This window comes from Capricornis sumatraensis, chromosome 7 (assembly GCF_032405125.1).
Source record: "Capricornis sumatraensis isolate serow.1 chromosome 7, serow.2, whole genome shotgun sequence".
Taxonomy (NCBI): domain Eukaryota; kingdom Metazoa; phylum Chordata; class Mammalia; order Artiodactyla; family Bovidae; genus Capricornis; species Capricornis sumatraensis.
Window position 1 is genome coordinate 60,489,234 of NC_091075.1, and position 23,593 is coordinate 60,512,826.

The window sequence follows — 23,593 nt, forward strand, 5'->3', positions numbered from 1 at the left end:
TATAATATATATATATTATATATATAATATAATATATATAATATATATATATATAGTTGTTGTTTATCCACTAGTCACATCTGACTCTGCAATCCCATGGACTGTAGCCCACCAGGCTCCTCTGTCCATGGGATTTTCCAGGTAAGAAGACTGGAGCAGGTTGCCATTTCCTTCTTCAGGGGATCTTCCCAACCCAGGGATTGAATTTGCATATCCTGCTTGGCAGGTGGAATGTTAACCACTGAGCCACCTGGGAAGCCCCATATATATATGTGTGTGTAAAATGTATAATTCCATGTTTGTATAGAAAGGTCAAACATTTTGTAAAATATTACTCAGATGTGAAGAAAAAAGGGTCTTTAATTTCTGCATCTGGTCTATTTTCTCCCAAAGTAGAGCAGGATGACAGAACTGACCCCAAGGCTGATGAAGATCCATAGGACCCTCCAAGCACCACTGCATACAGTTCTGAGGCTGACTTTTTCCTTGTGGCCAGCAAGTCTCATAGACTCCTGCTCACACAACATCCACTTGAGAAAGGAGAGAGAGGGGAAAGGTCCTTGAATGACTGAGCATTCATTTGACAGAGACTGTTTCAATTTGAAACGGAATGGTTAAACCAGAGAAACTGAGTACCTGTAATCAGCAAGTCTGAGCACTAGCTCAATCCCCAGCCTGGTTTCCAGTCGAGCTGAAACATGGTTTTCAGTAAGTCTTCCCTGCATTCATGGAAATAACGGAGGCAGCATCCAGAAATAATTTGAAACCAGTGTTCATCAGAATCCAAGTGAATGATGGTTTCTTAAATTGGATTTCAGATGTTTTATTATTTTTTAACCTTTCACATCATCATTTTCAGTGACTAGTCTTAATTTAATATTAAAAGCAGCTCTAATATTAGCCCAAAAGAGTCCATGCTTGCCCTTCTCCTTGGGCCATTCCAAATAAGTTCTCTGTGCCATGAGAGCTCTTAGCTTGTGATATCTATCAGGAATGGTGTTCTGTGGAATGGGTTCCAGCAAGATCAGGATTAAGTTATCAGATCCTTCATGGAAGAGATTGTGGTGGGCAAAGTAGAGTTCATAATGACACCACTCGCTCTGGACAAAGTTGGGAGACAAAACGAAGATGGACTTGTAACTTTTCTCAATGCAGTTGATGATATTTTCCACGATGCTCTTGCCAGCAACAAAGTTTCTCTCATGGAGACAAATTCTTATATCTTCTTTTTCTAGACAAGGTACCAATTCATTCTTCACCCAGGCAGAGTCATGTTCACTGTATGAAATAAAAGCATGGAACTGGAGAGTTCTTTGGCATTCTTCCAAGGGTACATTCCTGGCCCTGCGCCGGGTCTGCGTCCACTGACACACCATCCTGAGGTACCAGGGCAGATCCAGGTAGATACAGAGGACAGTCACAGCAACAGCCAGCACCAGCCCAGGGACCACAATGGTGACAATCAGCAGAGCTGTGTTGCAGGATAGCTCAGATACGTGGAAGTCCTTCAGAGGGGTCCCCTTGTAGCTTTCTGGATAGTCACACTTATAAGACTCAGGCCAGCCCTCTACCACGTCACTTGATACTTGGCCTACACTTTGGATAAACTCTCTTAGCTCACAGGAACATTGGAATGGATTGTTCCCTGCTTTGAGGGACCTAATCTTCTGGCAGCTCTGGAAGAAATCAGCTGATGGATTGGAAATTGAATTATAGTCAATGATCAGTATGGAAAGGCTGCTAAGGATACCACATCCAGGAAGGTGGGCTAAAGAATTGGAAGCAAGGTTGAGTTCTTGCAAAGTTTCTAGACCAGTGACATCTTTAGGGATGCTCCTTATTCTGTTATTGTGAAGATCAAGAACCTTGATCCGAGGAGGTAAACATCTGAAAACAGAGTCAGTGAGGGCATTTGAAGATAAATTTAACACCACTATACTCCCAACCCAAGTGCAATTTCCATTATGTCTGTCATATTCCAAAGAATTCCAGCTAACATCCAGTGTTTCCAAAGAAAGCATACCCTTAGTCATGAGACTTGTTTTGAAAAGGTCTTTTAATCCATTCTTTTGTAAAATAAGTGTCTCCAATCTAGTTAAAGTGTCACAATTTTGAAAGACACTATCTGTGAAAGCATTCTGGGTAAAGTTCAAAAACTTAAATGTGCTTGGTTCCTGAGGACAAAGCATGTGTATAAAGGGTGTGTCTGATATGGTTAACATCGGAATGTTCATCTCAGAAAACACTGTGTATAATGCTGTCTGTGAAAAAATAAAAACTTCGTTCGTAACATATTCTATTTTCAGTGACTTCAATGTCGTTTTATAATAAGTAAAAACTTCTTCATCAATGCTTTCAACTATTGTTAAATTGTAAATATTGAGATATTCTACAGGTTTGGGCCAAAGGAACTGAAAAACTTTAACCAAACATTTCCAAGTTGTTTCCATATGGTTGAGGGTAAAATTTAATAATGTTGGTCTTCCAGTGAGTCCTGATAAAAATTTAAGTAACACTTGACAATTGCCATCATTCACTTTAATATTAGTCAGTTGTAAACACCCTAAACTATTCACTGATATCTTCACTTGGACAGAGAAAAAGCTATTTGGGTGAAAAACAAGGTGAAGTTTCTTTGTATTCAGAATTTGAAGACTTTCTTTCTTATTTTCTTTCATATAATAATCTTCCAAATCCAGAAGGATACAACTTAGGTGCAAGTGAGCAACAGGGAGTAGATCTAATTGTTCTAACTTTGTAGCACTTAATCCTAAGAAATTCAGCTGGGTCAAGTTGCCAAATTCCTTACAGATGGGCAGGGCATCGAAGTCATTGAATGAGAGGTCTAAATGCTTGAGACTCGTGGTGATTGGATGGCAGGATATCTTCTGCAACTGATTGTGAGATAAATCCAAATATTCCAAATCATGGTTGAACTTGAAAATACTAATATCAAGGCCCTGGATTCTATTATGCGAAAGTCTCAGAACTTTCAGCCCTGAGAGAAAGCTGACATCAGACAGGTGAAGCTCAGATATGTTGTTCTGAGACAAGTCTAAGACTTTGGTGTTTGGTGGCAGGTCTTTGGGAACATGAACAAGGCTTGTTTTTGACATGTCGACCACAAATTCACTTTCATCACAGAACTGGATTATGGCTCCAAATACTAAGGCCACAATGTAAACAAAACGACAGCTTCTGATAGGAGATTCTTTGTCTTTGATCATGGCGTTGAAGTGACTATCTCCCGGAGGGTTGCTGCTGATCTTCAGAACATCCTCATGTGCATCCAATTCTAGAAATATAATATATGTTAAGATGTATAAACATTGGCTGATTACTCTCAATCCTCAGCTTACTAAACATGAAATCGCAACGAGTTCTTCATTTACTATCAGGATCATTTCTGATCCCATAATTTAATGTGCCATTTTTTTTCCAGTTATGCAAGTTGCTGGTGCCAAGAAAGGCCATGAAGACCTTGTTATCAAAGAACTGTGGTTGTGTGTTCCACTCAGGAGCCTGTCTTTGTTTACTCCAACTCAGAACTTTCTCAGGGCAGCCTCCCGGACAGTGTTTGGAAACCCTTGAAGGCATGTACACTACCCACAGCCACCTGGAGCCAGGGATAAGGGATGGGGCAGGCAGCACATATACCAAAACCAGAAAGAAAGAAGCCAGGAAAGAAGATACAGGGGAGAAAAAGGGCTTCGGACAGCTCCATGTACACCAAGCAATCGAGAAGGCCACAGACATGCCCAGGTCTGGATGAGCGCTCAGAGAAGACCTGAAAAAATCCTAAACTTCCACCTCTGGTTGACTTTTAGGCTCTGTGCAAGGGGAAAGAAGTAAAGGCTAAGTCAGAGTTGTAAACAGCCTGACAAGCCCTGAAGAAGCGTTTCAACACAGTGCCAATATGCAAAGATCAGGTGTTTTTTGTTTTGTTCTGTTTCCCCAGATGTTTAAGAAAACCTCTGCCAAATCACTAGCTGACCACTAAGCCAATGGAACTGAGAGTTCAATGGCCACACACAAGAAGGAAAACAGTCTTTACAAAAATAATTTAGAAACATCACTAAACATGGTTCTTCCCTGGTGGTCCAGTGGTTAAGAATCCACCTGCCAATGCAGGGGACAGGAATTTGATCCTTGGTCTGGGAAGGTCCCACATGCCCCGAGGCACCTAAGCCGGTGTACCAGAACTCCTGAGCCCGAGTGCCACTACTACTGAAGCCAGTGCACCCTAGAGCCTGTGCTTCTCAACAAGAGAAACTTCCACAATAAGATGCCGCAACTAGAGAGCCCATGTGCAGCAAGAAGATCCAGCAAAAGAGGGGCATATAAGTACATATAGCTGATTCACTTTGCTGTACAGCAGAAACCAATACAACATTCTAAAGCAACTATACTCCAACAAAAAAAAAATTATTAAACAAACAAATACACCCCACAGCAAGCAGCAACAACAAACCCTGGAAAATCTGACTTACCACATTCTAGTATTTCCAGAGTTACCACATTATAATATTCAAACTGTCTGGCTGAAGAAAACAAGCTTGAGGCATGTGGACAAAAAAGAAAGCACTGTCCATTCACAGGGAAAAAAATTAAAAGAACAAACTTAGAGAATGGACACTACCCAACTTCAAGTCTTACATAAAGCTATAGCTATCAAGACAGTGTGGTACTGATAAAAGAATGGACAGACAGATCAATGGTTCAGAGAAACAGCTCAAAAATATACCCACACAAATATAGTCAGCTGATCTTTGACAAAGCAGCAAAGAAAAATCAGTGAAGAAAGGCTAGTCTCTTTAACAAACAGTAATGGAACCACTAGACATTCTACATGCAAAAAAGAAAACAAACAAAGATGGCCTAGCTCAAGATAGGTGATAGAGCTAAATGCAAAATACAAAACTATAAAACTTCTAGAAAATAATACAGGGTAAAATCTAGGTGACCATGGATTTGGCAATGACTTAGACACAACATCTAAAGCACAATCCATGAAAGAAAAAAATGTTAAATTGGACTTCATTAAAATTAAAATTTTCTGCTTTGCAAAAGACACTATTAAGAACGTGAAAAGACAAGCCATAGACTGGGAGAAAATATTTGCAAAACACACATCTGACAAAGAACTTGTACCCAAATTAAATGAAGAAAAACTCAACAAAATATAAACAATGCAATTTAAAAATGGGCAAAAGATATTTCACCTAGAAGATATACAAGTGGCAAATAAGGACATGAAAAGGTACTCAATACCATATATCATCAGGGAACTGAAAACTAAAACACCGATGAGGAACTACTACATACCTATTAGAATGGCCAAACAATCCTGAAACAGCACTAAATGTTGGCGAGGATATGGAGCAACAGGGACTTTCATTAACTGTTGAAATTTAAAAAGGCACAGATACTTTGGGAGACAGTCTGACAGTTTTTTTACTTAAAGCTAAACATGGCCTCACCATATGATCCAGCACTCACACTCCTAGGTATTAACCCAAATGAACCGAAAATCTACGTCCACACAAAAACCTGCAGGTGGATGTTGATGGCTTTATTCATAACTGCCCCCAAACTGAAAGCAACAAGATGTCCTTCAACAAGTGAAAAAGGTAAACAAGCTGTGGTACATCCATCCAATGGATTGTTATTCAGCAACAAAAAGAAATAACCTGTCGAGCCATGGAGGAACCAAAATTCAGACTGCTAAGTGAAGAACTCAATCAGAAAAGGCTACCAACCGTACCATTCCAACTCTCTGATGTTCTGGAAAAGGCAAAACTAAAGAGGCTTTAAGGATCAGTGGTTGACAAGAGTTAGAGGGAGGGATGAATAGGCAGAGCACACTGGATTTTTAGGCCACTGAAACTACGTCCACGTGATATTTTGATGGCGGATATATGATCTTATGCATCTGTCAAAACCTATAGGACAATACAACACAAAGATTGAATCCTAATGTAAAGTATCAGTTCAGTTCAGTTCAGTCGCTCAGTCGTGTCCGACTCTGCGACCCCATGAATCGCAGCACGCCAGGCCTCCCTGTCCATCACCAACTCCCGGAGTTCACTCAGACTCACGGCCATCGAGTCAGTGATGCCATCTAGCCATCTCATCCTCTGTCATTCCCTTCTCCTCATGCCTTCAATCTTTCCCAGCATCAGGGTCCTTTCAAATGAGTCAGTTCTTCACATCAGGTGGCCAGAGTACTGGAGTTTCAGCTTTAGCATCATTCCTTCCAATGAATACCCAGGACTGATCTCCTTTAGAATGGACTGGTTGGATCTCCTTGCAGTCCAAGGGACTCTCAAGAGTCTTCTCCAACACCACAGTTCAAAAGCAATTCTTCAGCACTCAGCTTTCTTCCCAGTCCAACTCTCACATCCATACATGACCACTAGAAAAACCATAGCCTTGACTAGACGGACCTTTGTTGGCAAAATAATGTCTCTGCTTTTTAATATGGTATCTAGGTTACAGATGTTAGTTAATAATATATCAATATCAGTTCATCAATTATAATAAATAGACCACTAATGCAAAATGTTATAATAGGGAAAACTGTGTCAAGTGAAAAAAAGGGACATTTGGGAATTCTCTAACCTATTTACTCAAATTTTCTATAAACCAAAAACGGCTCTAAAAAATAAAGTCCATTAATTAAAAAAAAAAAAAAAGGAGAAGAAAAGAAGTCAATAGAAACTGTCCCCGAAGAAGCACATGTACTGATTTGCTTGACAAAGACTTTAAATCAATTGTCTTAAAAGTTGACCGTGACCATGGTCTGTTTTCACTAGACTCAGAATATTTTATTTCTCTTTCAAAGGACAGTCCTCTTATCCCCTCAAAATGTTTTACTGGTCAGTTTAATCATCTAAAATTATTCAAAAGGGTAAACAAGGAGCTACTGCCAGAAACTACAGACATTCTTGAGTCTACATCAGCATTCAATTTGGTACTACTTCAGCCATCTGCTGCAACCAGTGATACCACCCCCCCATGGGTGAAGGGTTAACAAATCCATTTCTCTCCTTATTCATGGACTAATCCGATCTCTTTTCTGAAAACCTGAAACATGGGGAATGTCAGCTGTGTTCTCAGAAAAAAGCACTTCTGGTAAAGATGACTGTTTAAGGGACTCCCCTGGTGGTCCAGGGTATAAAACCCTATACTCCCAATGCAGGGGGCACAGGTTCAATCCCTGGTCACGGAACTAAGATCCCACATACCACAACTGATGTGCCACAACAAAGACCCAGCACGGCCAATGCAAGTAATTTTAAAAATATGACCACTGAACAGTAAATAGCATCCAGGCTGAAAGAACTGTGTATGAACTATAAATACCACGTAGGAAGCCTGAGCTCTATTTCCTCTCCTGTATCTTTCTTAGTAAAGTGGGACCAAGTATGGCCTGGGCTTCCCAGCTGGCACTAGTGGTTAAGAACCCACCTGCCAATGCAGGAGATGGAAGAGATACAGGTTCCATCCCTGGGTGTGGTAATGCCCTGGAGAAGGAAATGGCAACCCATTCCAGTATTCTTGCCTAGAAAATCCCAGGAACAGAGAAGCCTGAAGGGTTACAATCCATAAGGTCACAAAGAGTTGGACATGACTGAATCAATGGAGCATGCACGCAAGTGTGGCCTATTGCAGTTTGGGCATCTGAATTTTGAGATGAGCCTGAGAGGTCCTCTGGGTGAGTGTTGCAGATCCATGCCAACAGTGGGCTAGATCTTCTAATGCTCAACTCAATTTGGCTAAAGCAATCTGAAATGAAAAGGATGGGGAGGAAGGTGGTTGACAAGTCTCTGAGGCCTGATTGGAAGGCCCATCCACCAGCAGCTTGACCCCTAAATGTCTATGGCATATGACAGGGGGTGAATCCTTTTATGAGGGTAGATGTAAATGTGAGAAATGAGAGTTGGACCACAACGAAGACTGAGCGCTGAAGAACTGATGCTTTCTAATTGTGGTGGCGGAGAAGACTCTTGAAAGTCCCTTGGACTTTAAGGAGATCAAACCAGTCAATCTGAAAGGAAATCAACCCTGAATAGTCATTGGAACAATTTATGCTGAAGCTGAAGCTCCAATACTTTGGCCACCTGATGCGAAGAGCTGACTCACTGGAAAAGACCCTAATGCTGGGAAAGATTGAAGGCAGGAAGAGAAGGGGGTGACAAAGGACGAGATGGTTAGACAGCATCACCAACCCAAGGGATGTGAATTTGAACCAATTCCAAGAGATAGTGGAGGACAGCAGAGCCTGGTGTACTGACGTCTATGAGGTCCCCAAGAGTCAGCCATGACTTAGTGGCTGAACAACAGATGAAGATAGGAACGAGGCCATGTTTATGTGACAAGAAGAACTACTTACATTAACTCCGTGAACTGGACTTCACCAAAACCAACTGTAGCTGGCCTGGCAGAGATAACGCTACGCTGTGTGGAGCCATTTGAGAAGATACAGTTAATACGGGCCAAACCTGGCACTGATGACTAGCTGAGGGGTGGAGGCAGGTGCACCAGCCCACAGACCCCCTGGCTGCGACTGAGACAGAGGCGTTACACCAAAGGTCAAGCAAGAAGCCAATCCTAGCAATTCAGACACACTCACGAGTCTGTGCCACTCCAGCTCTGATCTGCACAGAAAAATACCTATGGGCACCCACAGGGAACAAGAGTTGGCCAGGACAGACCAGGACCCACAGCCACCTACCTCCCACAGCAGCATCCTGAGAGCAGTGGTGGCAGTTGTGATGGCCACAGAGCAGCCTCCTACAGCTACGCTAGAATGCCCACACCTGCCTGGAACCACCTACAGGCAGAGGCTACCAGTGCCTTCACAAACCCACAAGGGGCAGCTGATATAACACACACTCTCTGCTCTTTCCATTCACAGGAAAATGTTTTTAGTTATAGGATCTTATTTTCAAACATAATTCCCATACAAATGGGTATGGGTTTTTCCGATTCACATTAGACCAGAAGCACCAAATTCAGAGAGGCAGGATTTGGCACTTGATAATCTGGAATCATTTCAAATCCTGAAAGATGATGCTGTGAAAGTGCTGCACTCAATATGCCAGCAAATCTGGAAAACTCAGCAGTGGCCACAGGACTGGAAAAAGTCAGTTTTCATCTCAATCCCAAAGAAAGGCAATGGCAAAGAATGCTTAAACTACCGCACAATTGCACTCATCTCACACGCTAGTTAAGTAATGCTCAAAATTCTCCAAACCAGACTTTAGCAGTACAGGAACCGTGAACTTCCAGATGTTCAAGCTGGTTTTAGAAAAGGCAGAGGAACCAGATATCAAATTGCCAACATCCGCTGGATCATTGAAAAAGCAAGAGAGTTCCAGAAAAACATCTATTTCTGCTTTATTGCCTATGCCAAAGCCTTTGACTGTATGGATCACAATAAACTGTAGAAAATTCTGAAAGAGATGGGAATACCAGACCACCTGACCTGCCTCTTGAGAAACCTATATGCAGCCAGGAAGCAACAGTTAGAGCTGGACATGGAACAACAGACTGGTTCCAAATAGGAAAAGGAGTACATCAAGGCTGTATATTGTCATCCTGCTTATTCAACTTATATGCAGAGTCGTCATAAGAAAAGCTGGGCTGAAAGAAGCACAAGCTGGAATCAAGACTGCTGGGAGAAATCTCAATAACCTCAGATATGCAGACGACACCACCCTTATGGCAGAAAGTGAAGAAGAACTAAAAAGCCTCTTGATGAAAGTGAAAGAGGAGAGTGAAAAAGTTGGCTTAAAGCTCAACATTCAGAAAACTAAGATCATGGCATCTGGTCCCATCACTTCATGGAAATAGTTGGGGAAACAGTGGAAACAGTGTCAGACTTTCTTTTGGGGGCTCCAAAATCACTGCAGATGGTGACTGCGGCCATGAAATTAAGAGACACTTGCTCCTTGGAAGAAAAGTTATGACCAACCTAGATAGCATATTGAAAAGCAGAGACATTACTTTGCCAACAAAGGTCCATCTAGTCAAGGCTATGGTTTTTCCAGTAGTCACGTATGGATGTGAGAGTTGGACTATAAAGAAAGCTGAGTGCCAAAGAATTGATGCTTTTGAACTGTGGTGTTGGATAAGACTCTTGAGCATACCCTGGACTGCAAGGAGATCCAACCAGTTCATTCTAAAGGAGATCAGCCCTGGGTGTTCTTTGGGAGGAATGACGCTAAAGCTGAAACTCCAGTACTTTGGCCACCTCATGAGAAGAGTTGACTCATCGGAAAAGACTCTGATGCTGGGTGGGATTGGGGGCAGGAGGAGAAGGGGACAACAGAGGATGAGATGGCTGGATGGCATCACTGACTCAATGGACGTGAGTTTGAGTGAACTCCAGGAGTTGGTGATGGACAGGGAGGCCTGGCGTGCTGCGATTCATGGGGTCATAAAGAGTCGGACACGACTAAGCGAATGAACTGAACTGAATTGAATCTGAAATTATCAGATTCCTACAGTTGACATGCTGATAAAACAGGAGACGATAGAGAAATATTAAAAAGTATATTGAAGGAATCAGAAGGCACATCGGAATAAAGTGGGTACATATAAAAGAGAACAGTCTTCCCAGAGCTCAGAAAGTCTCACCCTACTCCAGTGGATGACAGACATTGCCTCTCATGACAACAATGCACAGTGAATGAGAAAAGATGACCTGGTTGAGAAGAGGCAGGTGTATGACCCCATGGACTCAATATTTGCTACCAGGACAAGGGGCTGGAACTTCAAAGCTTCCTCAATCCCATTTAGGGTCTGATCTCCACACAAAAAGCATCTAGAAGGCTCCAGGGGACCAGAGCAGGCAACCACATTTCTTAACTAGGATCCTGTGTAGCTAGTATAACTGAGAGCAGATTTTGACCACTTGTTCAGTTTTATTAACAAAAAGATCTACTGTTCATTACTGTAGAGTATACTGGACATTGCAAAATAGTTAAGAGATGAGTAGTTTCAGTCAGTCGTACTTTGGAAGAGTAAAAACTCTTCGTGGTTGGGGAAATTTCATTACAAACTGGCACTGGTAATGAAAAGTCCCTCCCTGCTCCTCCAGCACAGCATTTCCCAATTGCCCATCAATACAGTCATATTTCTGTCTACAAAGTAAACTTTTAAAGTCACTTTTTAAAATGCTCTAAATATTCTCTGGATCAAGAAAACCACATTTTCAATTATAAACATTAAAAATGGTGAGTGATGGGCACTTGCACCATCTCTTGCCCTAAATCCCCAAAACGATGAAATACACACACATATAAAATCGGAAAGGGAAGTGTTTAGGGGAACTGAAACCAAGAGAAGTCTCTGAAATCCACAAACAGATCGAACTATGACAGACAATACTAGCCTTCCAGAGATGTCTACTTCCTAATTCCAGGATTTATAAATATGTTGTTACACGGAAAGGGGGATTTAAAGCTGCAGGTAGCATTTAGTTTGCTAATCAGTAGATCTTAAAATTTACACGAGTGGGCCCAGTGCAATCGCAAGTATCTTTAGAAGTGGAAGACAGAGGCAGAAGAGGTCAGAGTGGTATGATATGAGAAGGACATGACCTCCCTTGAGGAAGGGGGCCGTGAGCCAAAGTATGCAGGCAGCCTCTAGAAGCTCAAAAAGGCAAGTAAGTGGATTCTCCCCCAGAGCCTCCAGAAGCAATGGTGACTTGCCAACACCTTAACTTAAACCCAACAAGACCAATGTCGGACTGCTAGCCTACAGAACTGTAAAATGATAAAGTGTGCTTTTTAAGCTACTAAGTTTGTGGTTATTTGTTACAGCAGCAAAATAAAATTAATACAGACTAGTTTGGTCCACCCCTCCAACAAGCAGGCTGTGAAAATGGATCAACAAGCAGTTATAATAAGCATCCCTGGTGGCTCAGAGGGTAAAGAATCCGCCTGCGATGCAGGGGACACAGGTTCAACCCCTGAGTCAGGAAGATCCCTTGGAGAAAGGAATGGCTACCTTCCCTTGCCTGGAGAATCCCAGGGACAGAGGAGCCTGGAAGGCTATAGTCCATGGGGTCACAAAGAGTCGGACTAAGGGACTCGTATCTAACTATCACAATTGGGGTTGCACAAGCAAGAAGCATGACACTTTCACAAAGTAAACACCATGACAGAAAGGAACCAAACACAAAATATGAGAGACATTAACACCCAAGGAGACAGAGGTAAAAGAGAAAAACGGGCATTTATAATAGATATCCTCAGAGAGTGAAAACTCTAAAAAAGAATGGAGCAGGAGTCAGGAAGATTAACAATTTGATAACTGAAATGGAAGACTTACTGGATGAGGTGCTAATGTAAGAATGAGTGAGAGAGAAGACCAAGGAGAGGCGTTTCCCCAAAATGCAGTCCAAGAAGCCAAAGAGATTAGATATACGAAAGAAATGCTAAAAAAATGTGGAAGACAGACCCACTCTATTACTAAAGCACAGACTCTACGCTCTGAAAAAGAAACTGACTCAAAAAAATTGGGAATCAAAAAGGAGCACTTTGAAAAGAAAGTACAAAGTGTATTGCTAAGTTCTAATACAGATTGAAGGAAATTTCAGTGTTTAAACTGTTTAAATGTAAATTGCCAGTATTAACAAGGGGGTTAGTGGATAGTGGAGGGAGAGGGAGAGAGTGGACCAAAAGCATGTTACAATCCTTGCCTGACTGAGAAGAAGCTATATATACCAAGTAACTCAATATTCTGTTAGAAAAATATATAAGTTTAAGTATGTATATTATAAAATTAAGAGTAATTATTATAAAATACAAATAAAAGAGATACACTCCAACTATTTGGTAGCAGGGAAAAGATCAGATATGAGAAACCCTATTCAATCTCGTTCTGTGCTGAAGAAATAACACACGATGATTAAATCAGATGTTTTGGGTTTGTGAAAGTGAAGTCGCTCAGTCCGACTCCTAGCGACTCCATGGACTGCAGCCTACCAGGCTCCTCCATCCATGGGATTTTCCAGGCAAGAGTACTGGAGTGGGTTGCCACTGCCTTCTCCCACAATAAACCACAATTGTGTAAAGTAACTTAATTTGTATACTTTTCCTAAGTAAAGTCTGCATTACCCTCTCCTTATCTCACTTTTTTCCTCCTAAGCAACCTGACTCCTACCCCAAATGCAGGTGTCAGATTCCTAAAAAGTCTGGAGGCAAGGTATGAAAAAATCAGGAGGCATGCAGGTTTGTGGAAGAAACCAGCCAACCGGTTCAGAGAAATTCTTGCACTGCCAGCTTTATGGTGCAAAATGTAGAGTGAGAAGTGATTACATCTCAGGAAAATTCCCAGTGCAGCGAGGAGTTGGCTGAGATGCAATGAACCATGACTTATTATTAGCAAGTCCATGACAATAACACACCAGTGGATTAAAGGAAAAAAACAGATGAGCATCTCCATAGACGTTAAAAATTCACTTGATAAAATTCAGCATTCATCTTTGACTAAAACCATGTTAAATAAAGTATATACGCAAAAGATACTTCTAAAACTTGATAAAGAATATATCAAGTATCTTACTTAAACCAATATCCTACTCCCAAAGCATTCCATGAGGGTCAATGTCAGGGATGCCCACTATGTCCTAAAAATGTTTATTTACTTATTTCTCTGCACCGGGTCTTAACTGCTGCATGCAGGATCTTTAGCTGTGGCATGCGAACTCTTCAGTTGCCGAATGAAGAGGCTGAAGTCTCAGTCATTGGACCACCAGGGAAGTCCCTCAAGGATCCCCACTATTATTTAACACTGTTCTATAAGTTCTAGCCATTGTAATGAAGGGGGTGGGGGATGAGAGACAGGAATATTGGAATGGAGGAAACAAAATTATCATTATTTTTAATTATATGATTGTCACTCTGGAAAATCCAAGAGAAGTAATTGAAAACCTGTTAGAACCAGTAAAAGAGTACAATACAGGGGCCAGTACAAAATAAATTATTTTTTAAAAATCTGTCCAAAATAGCAAGCAGATTGTCAAATAAATTATGGTATCTCCATACAATTAAACACTACTGTGTGGCCTTTAAAAATAATGAAAATCTAACTCCATGGAAAACTGCTCACTATATATATATGTGACAAAAGTAGTTTACTTATAAAATGTACAGCAGTTAATGTGTACACATACATATGGAAAACTATAAGACACATATCAAGATATTAACAGTGGTTATTTCTGCATGGTAAAATTTTAAGAGGGGTTTATTTTCCTTTCAGTTGTTCCCTGTATCTTTCAAATTTTGGACGTTTAAAATTAAGGAGAGCACTTTATTTGCTCAGAAAATTTACCCCTTCAAAATCAACAGTGAATAATATGATTAATGTTCAATTTCACAAAAATTAAAAATCATATTAAATAAAAAAATATATAACATCTAAATGAAACTTGTGATATTAGACTGAATCTTATTTTAGACAGACCTGCTGTAAAAGTTACCTGAGTAACAAGTGGAGAGAGGATTTTAAGAGGGACCAGGCATTAGAGTCTGTTAATATATAATATTAATATATATTATATAATATATAATATAATGTCATACGGATACATTAGGAAAATGTACTTCTTTTAGAGATACAGAATGAAGCATTTAGAGATGAAACATCACCATGTCTATAATTTACGATATTTAAGTATAAAAAGATAAAGTGAATCAAATGGGATTTTTTTTCTTAAATATTTTTCTAAAGTCATGATTATTTTCACCTACCAAATTGGGAAAATTCAAAAATATAATACCCAATGTTGGCAGGTGGGACTAAAATGAGAACTCTCATTTAATTCTGGCAGGAATGAAGAATTAGTACAACTTTTCTGAAAAGCAACTTGGTTATATAGATAAATTCCTTAAAAATATGCTTACCTTTATTTTAGCAATTCTACTTCTCAAAATTTCTTCTAAAGAAATACACACAAAAATATTACTATGAGGATGCTCATCAGGATGAAAAACTGAAAAAAAAATCATGACTAAGTATAGAAAATAGTTCAATCAGTTATGGTACACCCATACTATGGAATGGCATATGCAGCCATAAATACTGTACTTTGTGGGGGAAAGTCTACAAAATAATGTTAAATGAATAAAAGAATACAAAATTGTGTGCATAGTAGGACTCTAGTTTTATTAAATATGATTAAAATCTAACATATACACAACGCCTGGGGGAAAAAAGAATGGAAAGAAATAAACAAAATGCTAATAGCAATTATCTCTAGATCTCTTAAATCATAAGTGAATTTAATTTTTTCTTGTAACTTTTGTATATTTCCAAAATTTCTAATTTTGAACATCTTTTATAAGTTGAAAGACTTGTCTGAAAATATAGCTAATATTAAAGAAACACATTGTATTATTTGTGTGGGAAAAGAGAGAGAGGGAGGGAGAGAGAATTTCTTCCTCTTGATAGATAACTGACATCTCTGAATAAGAACCCACTCAAACGTCTCTGGATGGTGTCTGTGTTCAGGGGGCTGAAACATAGCTGCTATGTGGGAAAGTTGATCAGCTTCCCTTATATCACCCTGCCTCCAAAACACAAAGGTTCCTCCCGGATCATTTGTACCCTCATGCGGTTCCTAGTGTTTACATTTAAGCCAAGAGTTTCTCTAGGAGAAAAAAAGAAGGGGAAAAAAAGTGAGATGAAAGAACGGAAGATTAGAGAGCTCACAGCTTTTTTTTTTTTTTTTAAGGAAGTGAAAGAGACAAAAGGTTAAAAAAAATTTTTGTTTCTTTAATGCATCAAATGAAAGATGGGGGGAGACAGATGCAAGACGCTCTGTATCAAGAAAAAAAAGTGGATAAGATCTATGAAAATCAAAACTATGAAAAATGAAAGACCAGAAAAGCTTGAGATTCCATAATCAAATCAACAAATATGTAAGACAAATATTGTTTTATTTGTCAAAGTTTGGGTAAGAAAGTTGAATAAGGCAAGTTCTGGGCCAGTCACTGCTACTTCCTTCATTCAACAACTGTTAGCTGAGAGTAGTACGTGCCGCCCTCCCCCAGACCTTCAATGCTGGGGCGTATAAATACGAACAGCACAAGCTCAATCCCTGCTTTCAAATGCTTATAAATAAGTGTCAGACACACATAAATGATTCCAGACAGTGTTACAGCGAGAATCAAACACTCATGTCTACTATAAAAACATATAACATGTGATAGGATAGGTGTCATGGAACCAGGAAAACGTGAAAAGACAGAAGGTAGTAGACAAAAACGGAAGAAAGCAATAACATCAGTTAGCTTTTTTCCCCTTAAATATGACAAGTGCTAGTTATTTCTGTATCTTTCAAGGTAGCCATATCTTCGTCTTTCTTGTATAACAGAAAGAATGTTTGCAACATTCAAAAAAAAAAAAAAACACCTTAAAATCATTTTGCAAAAACTTAACCTATTCCCTATACAACCGCTAGCATTTTCTAGCTTATTTGAAGTCATTATTCCATAATTTGTAAAAGCCACAAAAGCCTTCTTACTTACCAAGATTTCTTTCTCAGGAGAGAAAATAACTTCTAAAGGTACGGAAAAAGAGCTTGACAAAATGCAAGTCCTCAGTCTAAGTAAAGCAGTATCATAGAAACGGATTTGCGCCATCTGTCGTACTTTACTGTAATTACTCCTGCACACGAATTTCCCTTCTAAGGTCCTGAGCAAAGCACATGGATCAGTAGGTTTTTCTGAGCTACAGACTTAAACAGCAATCAAAATTTTAAATTTATATCATCACCCAGCTAATAACAATGTCAATGTGAAGAAAAATGTTTTTCTAAGAGAATATTTATCTGTAAGAGTTTGCAACCTGCGTGTTAAATTGTCACCACAGTGGAAAGTTATTCAGCTTAACCTGTTTTATCACCATATTTAATATTTCCAAAATAATTGCAACTACCATGATTAAGCAATTTTGGAGCATTATTTTAGCGACCTGTGAGACTAAAATAAAATAAGCTTAGGCTCCAGAACTGGTTTTTTAAAAAATCCACTTTTAAGAAAGTTTAATAGTTAGCACACCTGGGGGAAATTGCATTCTGTTTCTCCACGTTCTGACCAACATTTGGTATGGCTAGATGTTTTCATTTTTAATTCTAGAAAAATAAATAATAGTGAGATCCTGCAGGACTGATTAAAAATTAATTTCCTAAAGGCCATTTAGAATAAAAAGGTTGATGATACAAAAAGAGGATGTCCAGTTAACAAGATACTTCAGGCATCCAGGATACCTTATTTCCAAGACGCTCCCTTAAATGAGGTTCTGTAAGGAACTGAACACATGAGCTAAAGTCATTCTATAATTAATCCCAGTCTTTGGCATTAATTCCCATCACTAAAAAAATAAGTTAAGACCCTACTGTCTGATCCACAACAAAGTTGGACATCAGAGTAAGAATCACTTCTGCTTTCAGCAGGAAAGGAAAGGCCAGCTTCTCGCGATTCATTCTTACTCATCAAACATAACGGGAAGCCTTTGCAGGCTGGGGGAGGATCAGCAAGGAGTGGCTGGATCTTTGCTAAATGAGTGGAAGAAATGGCTACAGAGGAGTGGGTCTCTGACCCTTGGAAACCAGCTTTGTGAAACAGAGGAGAAAGGAACCAGCTATGGGTTTGAGGGAATTTCAAAGAACATGGGACCAAAGTCTTTAAGAAATATGCACACACACATCACTGCTGATGTGGTCACATCACATGGTGACAAAATGTGCGCTTTGGTGACAAATGCTCATTAGGGTATTGCATAATAACACCGGTTTCCAGGAACAAGGAGGCTATTCTTCTGAGGCTGTTATGATTCTGAGAAATGTCTTTAAGGAGATGACAAAACCCACAAAATTCAGGTGATATAGAAGATGGCATGACAGTGGAACAAACAGACAATGCTGGGCAGAAGTCCTCCCATGGCTGTGCCCTAGCTGTGTGGCCCTGGGCAAGTGACTTAACCCCAAAGATTCCATCTGTTCATTCATAAGAGGTGAGTGCTTATGAGTTTTTCTGACTTCCCTGGTGGCTCAGCCATTAAAGAATCAGCCTGCAATGCGGGAGAACTGAGTTCGGTGCCTGGGTTGGGAAGATCCCCTGGAGGAGGGAATGGCAACCCACTCCAGTGTTCTTGCCTAAGAATCCCACGGACAGAGAAGCCTGGCAGCTATGGTCCATGGGGTCACGAAGAGTTGGACACGACTGAGCGACTAACACTTATGAGTTTTAGGCAAGACAATAATAAAAAGTGGCTGAAATAGTGATTGCCCAAGAAGACAAGTCATTATAGTAAAGAGTTTTAAAATTCTATGCAAGTGTTACATTTTTTATACTGAGGTGGAAAGACTTCAGGATATACTGTTAAATGAAGAAAAGCAAAGAAAAGAAGAATAGGAGAGTGTGACAGCATTTGCATAAAATCTGGTCCCTCAGACACCTGCATAGGTTATCTTTTTGCCAGGAGCAAGACATACACAAAGGAGACACACACACACACACACACACAGAAAGGAACAGACCAGGTGAAAACAGAGGCAGAGACTGGAAGTCTGCAGCCACAGCCACGGAATGCCCAGAGCCACCAGAAGCTAGCAGCCCTGTCAGCACCTTGATTTTGGATTTCTGGCATCCAAAAGTGTGAAAGAATCAATTTCTCTTGTTTTAAACCACCAATTTGTGGGAATATTTTATGGCAGCCACAGGCATCTAACACAAGGGTCAACATAGTTATGCTAACATCTGCATAAAAATCTTTTTTTTCTGCTGCTGTTGCTGCTAAGTCACTTCAGTCATGTTCGACTCTGCGGGACTCCATAGACGGCAGCCCACCAGGCTCCCCCGTCCCTGGGATTCTCCAGGCAAGAACACTGGAGTGGGTTGCCATTTCCTTCTCCAATGCATGAAAGTGAAAAGTGAAAGTGAAGTCGTTCAGTCGTGTCCGACTCCTCGAGACCCCATGAACTGTAGCCCACCAGGCTCCTCCATCCATGGGATTGTCCACGCAAGGGTACCGGAGTGGGTTGCCATTTCCTTCTTTTCTGAGGGGATATTTTAAAAGCTGTTACCTTTGAGCAGAAGAACCAAGGAAGGGAGATATTTGTACTCTTCCTTTTATACTCTTCTGTCCTGTTCTAATGTCTTTGCTATGTACATGCATTACTTTTATTTTTAAAAAACAAAATAGCATTATAGGAGGATAAGTAAAATAGTCTAAAGCCAGTGAATATACTGTCCACATACAGAAGCAAAGCATTACTTTAGTGATTTTTGCTCTTTAAAAAAACTTTCTCTAAAATCAATAAATAAATATCACCTACCAACAGCTTGGAAAAAAATTATATGAAAATGATCAATATCATAAACTATACAAACCACTAGAAATAAAACTGATAACTCAAATATTAATATTAAAACCAAAATCTGCTGAATTTTTTTAAAGCCACATTCCAAGAGAAACTTGCAACACAAAAAGATTAATTTTAGAAATATATAAAAAGTTCCCATAAATCCATATTAAAATGACTAACAAACCCAATCAGGGGTGGTGGAATGCAAAGGATATAGACAAATGGATAACCTTCAGACAACTGAGAGACACCATTTACACCCCTTTGAGGGAAAAAATTAAAATATCTATAATATCCCCTTGAACTGTGTGGTGCTGGAGAAGAATCTTGAGAGTCCCTTGGACAGCAAGGAGATCAAACCAGTCCATCCTAAAGGAAATCAATTCTGAGTATTCATTGGAAGGACTGATGCTGAAGCTGAATCTTCAATATTTTGGCTACCTGATACAAAGAGCGGACTCATTGGAAGAGACCCTGATGCTGAGAAAGACTGACGGCAGGAGGAGAAGAGGATGACAGAGGACGAGATGGTTGGATGGCATCCCCGACTCAATGGACATGAGTTTGAGCAAACTCCAAGAGAAAATAAAGGACGGGGAACCCCGGTGTGCTGCAGTCCATGAGGTCACAAAGAGTTGGACACAACTGAGCGACTGAACACCAACAAACGTAATACCCCCAATGTTGGTCAGAATGTAACCACAGGGGCTCTCACATATGTCCAGAGATCCTGACTTAAGTAGTCTGGGATGGAGTCGGCCATCAGTATTATTTTGAAAATTCTTCAGGTGATTCTGCTCCAACCCAGTGAGGATCAGAGACCCTGAGATCTAAATGCCAGACTCTGCTCTTCTTTACACCAGAAATCCTTGAAAGAGTTGTTTCACTCACTGTCTCTAATTATTCTCTTCCCATTCTCTCAAACCCACTCAATGCAGAATCCTTCCCTTCAGCTCCAGAGAAACAACCCTTGTGAAGGTCACCAGTGACCATACTGCCAAATCCAAAGGTCAAGTCTCAACTTTCACCTTAACTACCAGCAGCATTTAACACAGTTAGAAGGATATGAAAAGTTTTCTTACTTGATTGCTGGAGGAATCAGGCATCCTGACTTCAGACTATACACAAAGCTACAGTAATCAAAACGGTATGATACTGGCACAAAAACAGAAATATAAATCAATGGGACAGAATAGAAAGCCCATAAATAAACCGACACACCTATAGTCAATTAATCTATGACAAAGGAGGCAAAACTATACAATGGGAAAAAAAACCAATCTCTTCAATAAATGGTGCTGGGAAAACTGAACAGCTATATGTAAGGAATAGGAAATTAGAACATTCTTTAACACCATACACAAAAATAAACTCAAAATGGATTAAAAACCTATATGTAAGACCAGATACTATAAAACTCTTAGAAGAAAACATAAGCAGAACACTCTTTACATAAATAGCGGCAATATCTTTTTCAAGCTGTCTCCTAGAGTGATGGAAATAAAAACAAACAAATGGGACCTAATTAAACTCAAAAGTGTTTACACAGCAAAGGAAACCATAAACAAAATGAAATGACAACCCACAGCATGGGAGAAAATATTTGCAACCAACAAGGGATTAGTCTCTAAAATTTACAAACAACTAATGAGGCTCACTGTGAAGAAACCTGAGTGCTGAAGAATTGATGCTTTTGAACTGTGGTGTTGGAGAAGGCTCTTGAGAGTCCCTTGGACTGCAAGGAGATCCAACCAGTCCATCCTAAAGGAGATCAGTCCTGGGTGTTCATTGGAGGGACTGATGCTAAAGCTGAAACTCCAATACTTTGGCCATCTCATGCGAAGAGTTGACTCACTGGAAAAGAGACTGATGCTGGGAGGGATTGGGGGCAGGAGGAGAAGGGGACGACAGAGGATGAGAAGGCTGCATGGCATCATCGACTTGATGGACGTGAGTTTGGGTGAACTCTGGGAGTTGGTGATGGACAGGGAGGCCTGGTGTGCTGTGATTCATGGGGTTACAAAGAGTTGGACATGACTGAGCGACTGAACTGAACTAAACTGAATGAGGTTCAATTAAAATAAATAAATAAGAAGATGTAAACGGACATTTTTCCAAAGAAGATATATAGCTTACCAAGAAATACATGAAAAGACATTCAACATTGCTAATTATTAGAGAAATGCAAATCAAAACTATAACTAGATGTCATGTCACATCAGTCATTATAGCCATCATCAAAAAATCTACAAAGAATCAATGATGGAGGAGGTGTGGAGAAAAGGGAACCTTCCTACACTGTTGGTAGGAATGTAAATTGGTACAGTCACTATGGAGAACTATAGGGATGTTGCTTAAAAAACTAAACATAGAACTATCATAGATCCAACAATCCCACTCCTGGACATATATCTGGAGAAAAACATGGTTTGAAAGGCTACATGCACCCCAATGTTCATTGCAACCTTGTTTACCATAGCCAAGACATGGAAGCAACCCAAATGTCTACAGATGACTAGATAAAGAAAATGTGGGCAATGGAATATTACTCAGCCATTAAAAAGAATGAAATAATGCTATTTGCAGCTACATAGCTGGACCTAGACATCACCATATTAAGTGAAGTCAGACAGAAAAAGACAAATATAGTGGTGCTTATATGTAAAATCTTTTAAAAATTGTACAGATGAACTTTTTTTCCAAAACAGAAACAGATTCACAGACTTTGAAAACAAACTTACTGTTGTGGGGGGGAGGAGGGGGATAGATTAGGAGTTTGGGATTGATCAATATACAATAGATAACCAATGAGGAACTATTCTATAGCACAGGGAGCTGTGCTCAATATTCTGTAATAACCTGAATGGAAAAGAATTTGAAAAAGAATTGATACAGGAATGTGTATAACCGAATCACTTTGCTATACACCTGAATCTAACACGACATTGTTAACTGACTATACTCCAATATAAAATTAAAATGAAAATGAAAAAAACGGGTGTGTGTGGGGGGGGGTGGGTGGTGGAATACCTGATTGCGCTGTTGCCTTTCAGCAGGGTAGAGAGGGGCAGGTTTGGCAAAGGAACTTGCTGTGCTCTGTGCTAAGTCGCTTCAGTTGTGTCCGACTCTTTGCGACCCTGTGGACTATAGCCTGCCAGGCTCCTCTGTCCATGGAACCTTCCAGGCAAGAATACTGGAGAGGGTCGGGTAGCCATGCCCTCGTTCAGGGCATTTTCCGGACCCAAGGATCCAACCGGTATCTCTAATGTCTCCGGCATCAGCAGGTGGGTTCTTTGACCCAAGGCACACATAAGTCACAGGCACGGTGTCTGCGGTACACCAAAACACACCTGGAATACAAGTTGCTAACACCACTGAAGAACTCAGAAAAAAATAACTGCTTTCAACATTAAAATCTCCTTTTTATATAAAAATACATATACTATATATTCACAAGAATAGATTTATACTGTACATGCGCTCTTCGAAGTTTTCCCTGCCCTCACTTAATATTCGGCTATGGCCCGCCTTCCTTCCATATCAACAAACTGGACATAGAGTTATAATTTCTAACGACTACAGCATACCTGGTCGTTTGAAGTTACTAAAAATTACTTCACCAATCTTTTGTTGGGAGGACAGTTTACTTCCGGGTTGTTTTCTGTGGCACAATCAATCACAGTCAACATCCTCTGACATACACGTGTGCACAGTTGACTGTTTACTTAGTACACATTCGCAGATGTGGAATTCCTGGGCCAATGCTACCACATTTGAATTTTGATCCACGTTTCCAAACTGGCCTTCTAGAAAGTGTCTTTATTCGGTTGACTGGTTTTAAATCAGATGACACTCTCACAAACAGGGTAAGGGAAAGCTATTTAAAGCACCATGCGGGGGGGTGGGGGCGGTGGCGGAGGAGTGGGATCGAAAACTCTTACTGAACTTGAGCAACCCCTTCCTGGTTTAACTGCGCAGTTTCCTGGGCGCTTTTAAAGGAAGGAAAGGGAACAGGAGAGCCCCAAGATCCGCCCCGGGCGGGGGTGGGCGCCCCTCCAGCTCACCAGGCCGCACGAAGTTCGGAAAAACCCAGTTTCCGATGCTTGGTCGGAAATGCGGCCGGGACCCCCATCCTCGAGCCCCGCAGCCTGGGTGAGGGGGTGCCCGGACCTCCGCCGCGCTCCGGGCCGGGACCGGGCCACGGGG

General features: G+C 40.5%; 2 protein-coding genes across 3 annotated transcripts in view; one reads left to right on the plus strand and one right to left on the minus strand.

The window, feature by feature from the left end:
* Positions 1-810: 810 nt before the first annotated feature.
* On the minus strand, positions 811-23,569 carry TLR6 (toll like receptor 6). Its single transcript, XM_068975674.1, has 2 exons — positions 23,452-23,569; positions 811-3,295 (listed from the first exon to the last, which is right to left on the minus strand). Exon 2 carries the CDS (start codon positions 3,225-3,227, stop codon positions 834-836), a length of 2,394 nt encoding a protein of 797 aa, XP_068831775.1. The 5' UTR covers positions 3,228-3,295; positions 23,452-23,569; the 3' UTR covers positions 811-833.
* FAM114A1 (family with sequence similarity 114 member A1) overlaps positions 23,146-23,593 on the plus strand; it is a 71,247-nt gene continuing 70,799 nt past the window's right edge. For both annotated transcript variants that reach the window (XM_068975675.1, XM_068975677.1), the window contains exon 1: positions 23,146-23,253. The gene's annotated coding sequence lies outside the window, so the exon portion shown is untranslated. The remainder of the gene's footprint in view (positions 23,254-23,593) is intronic.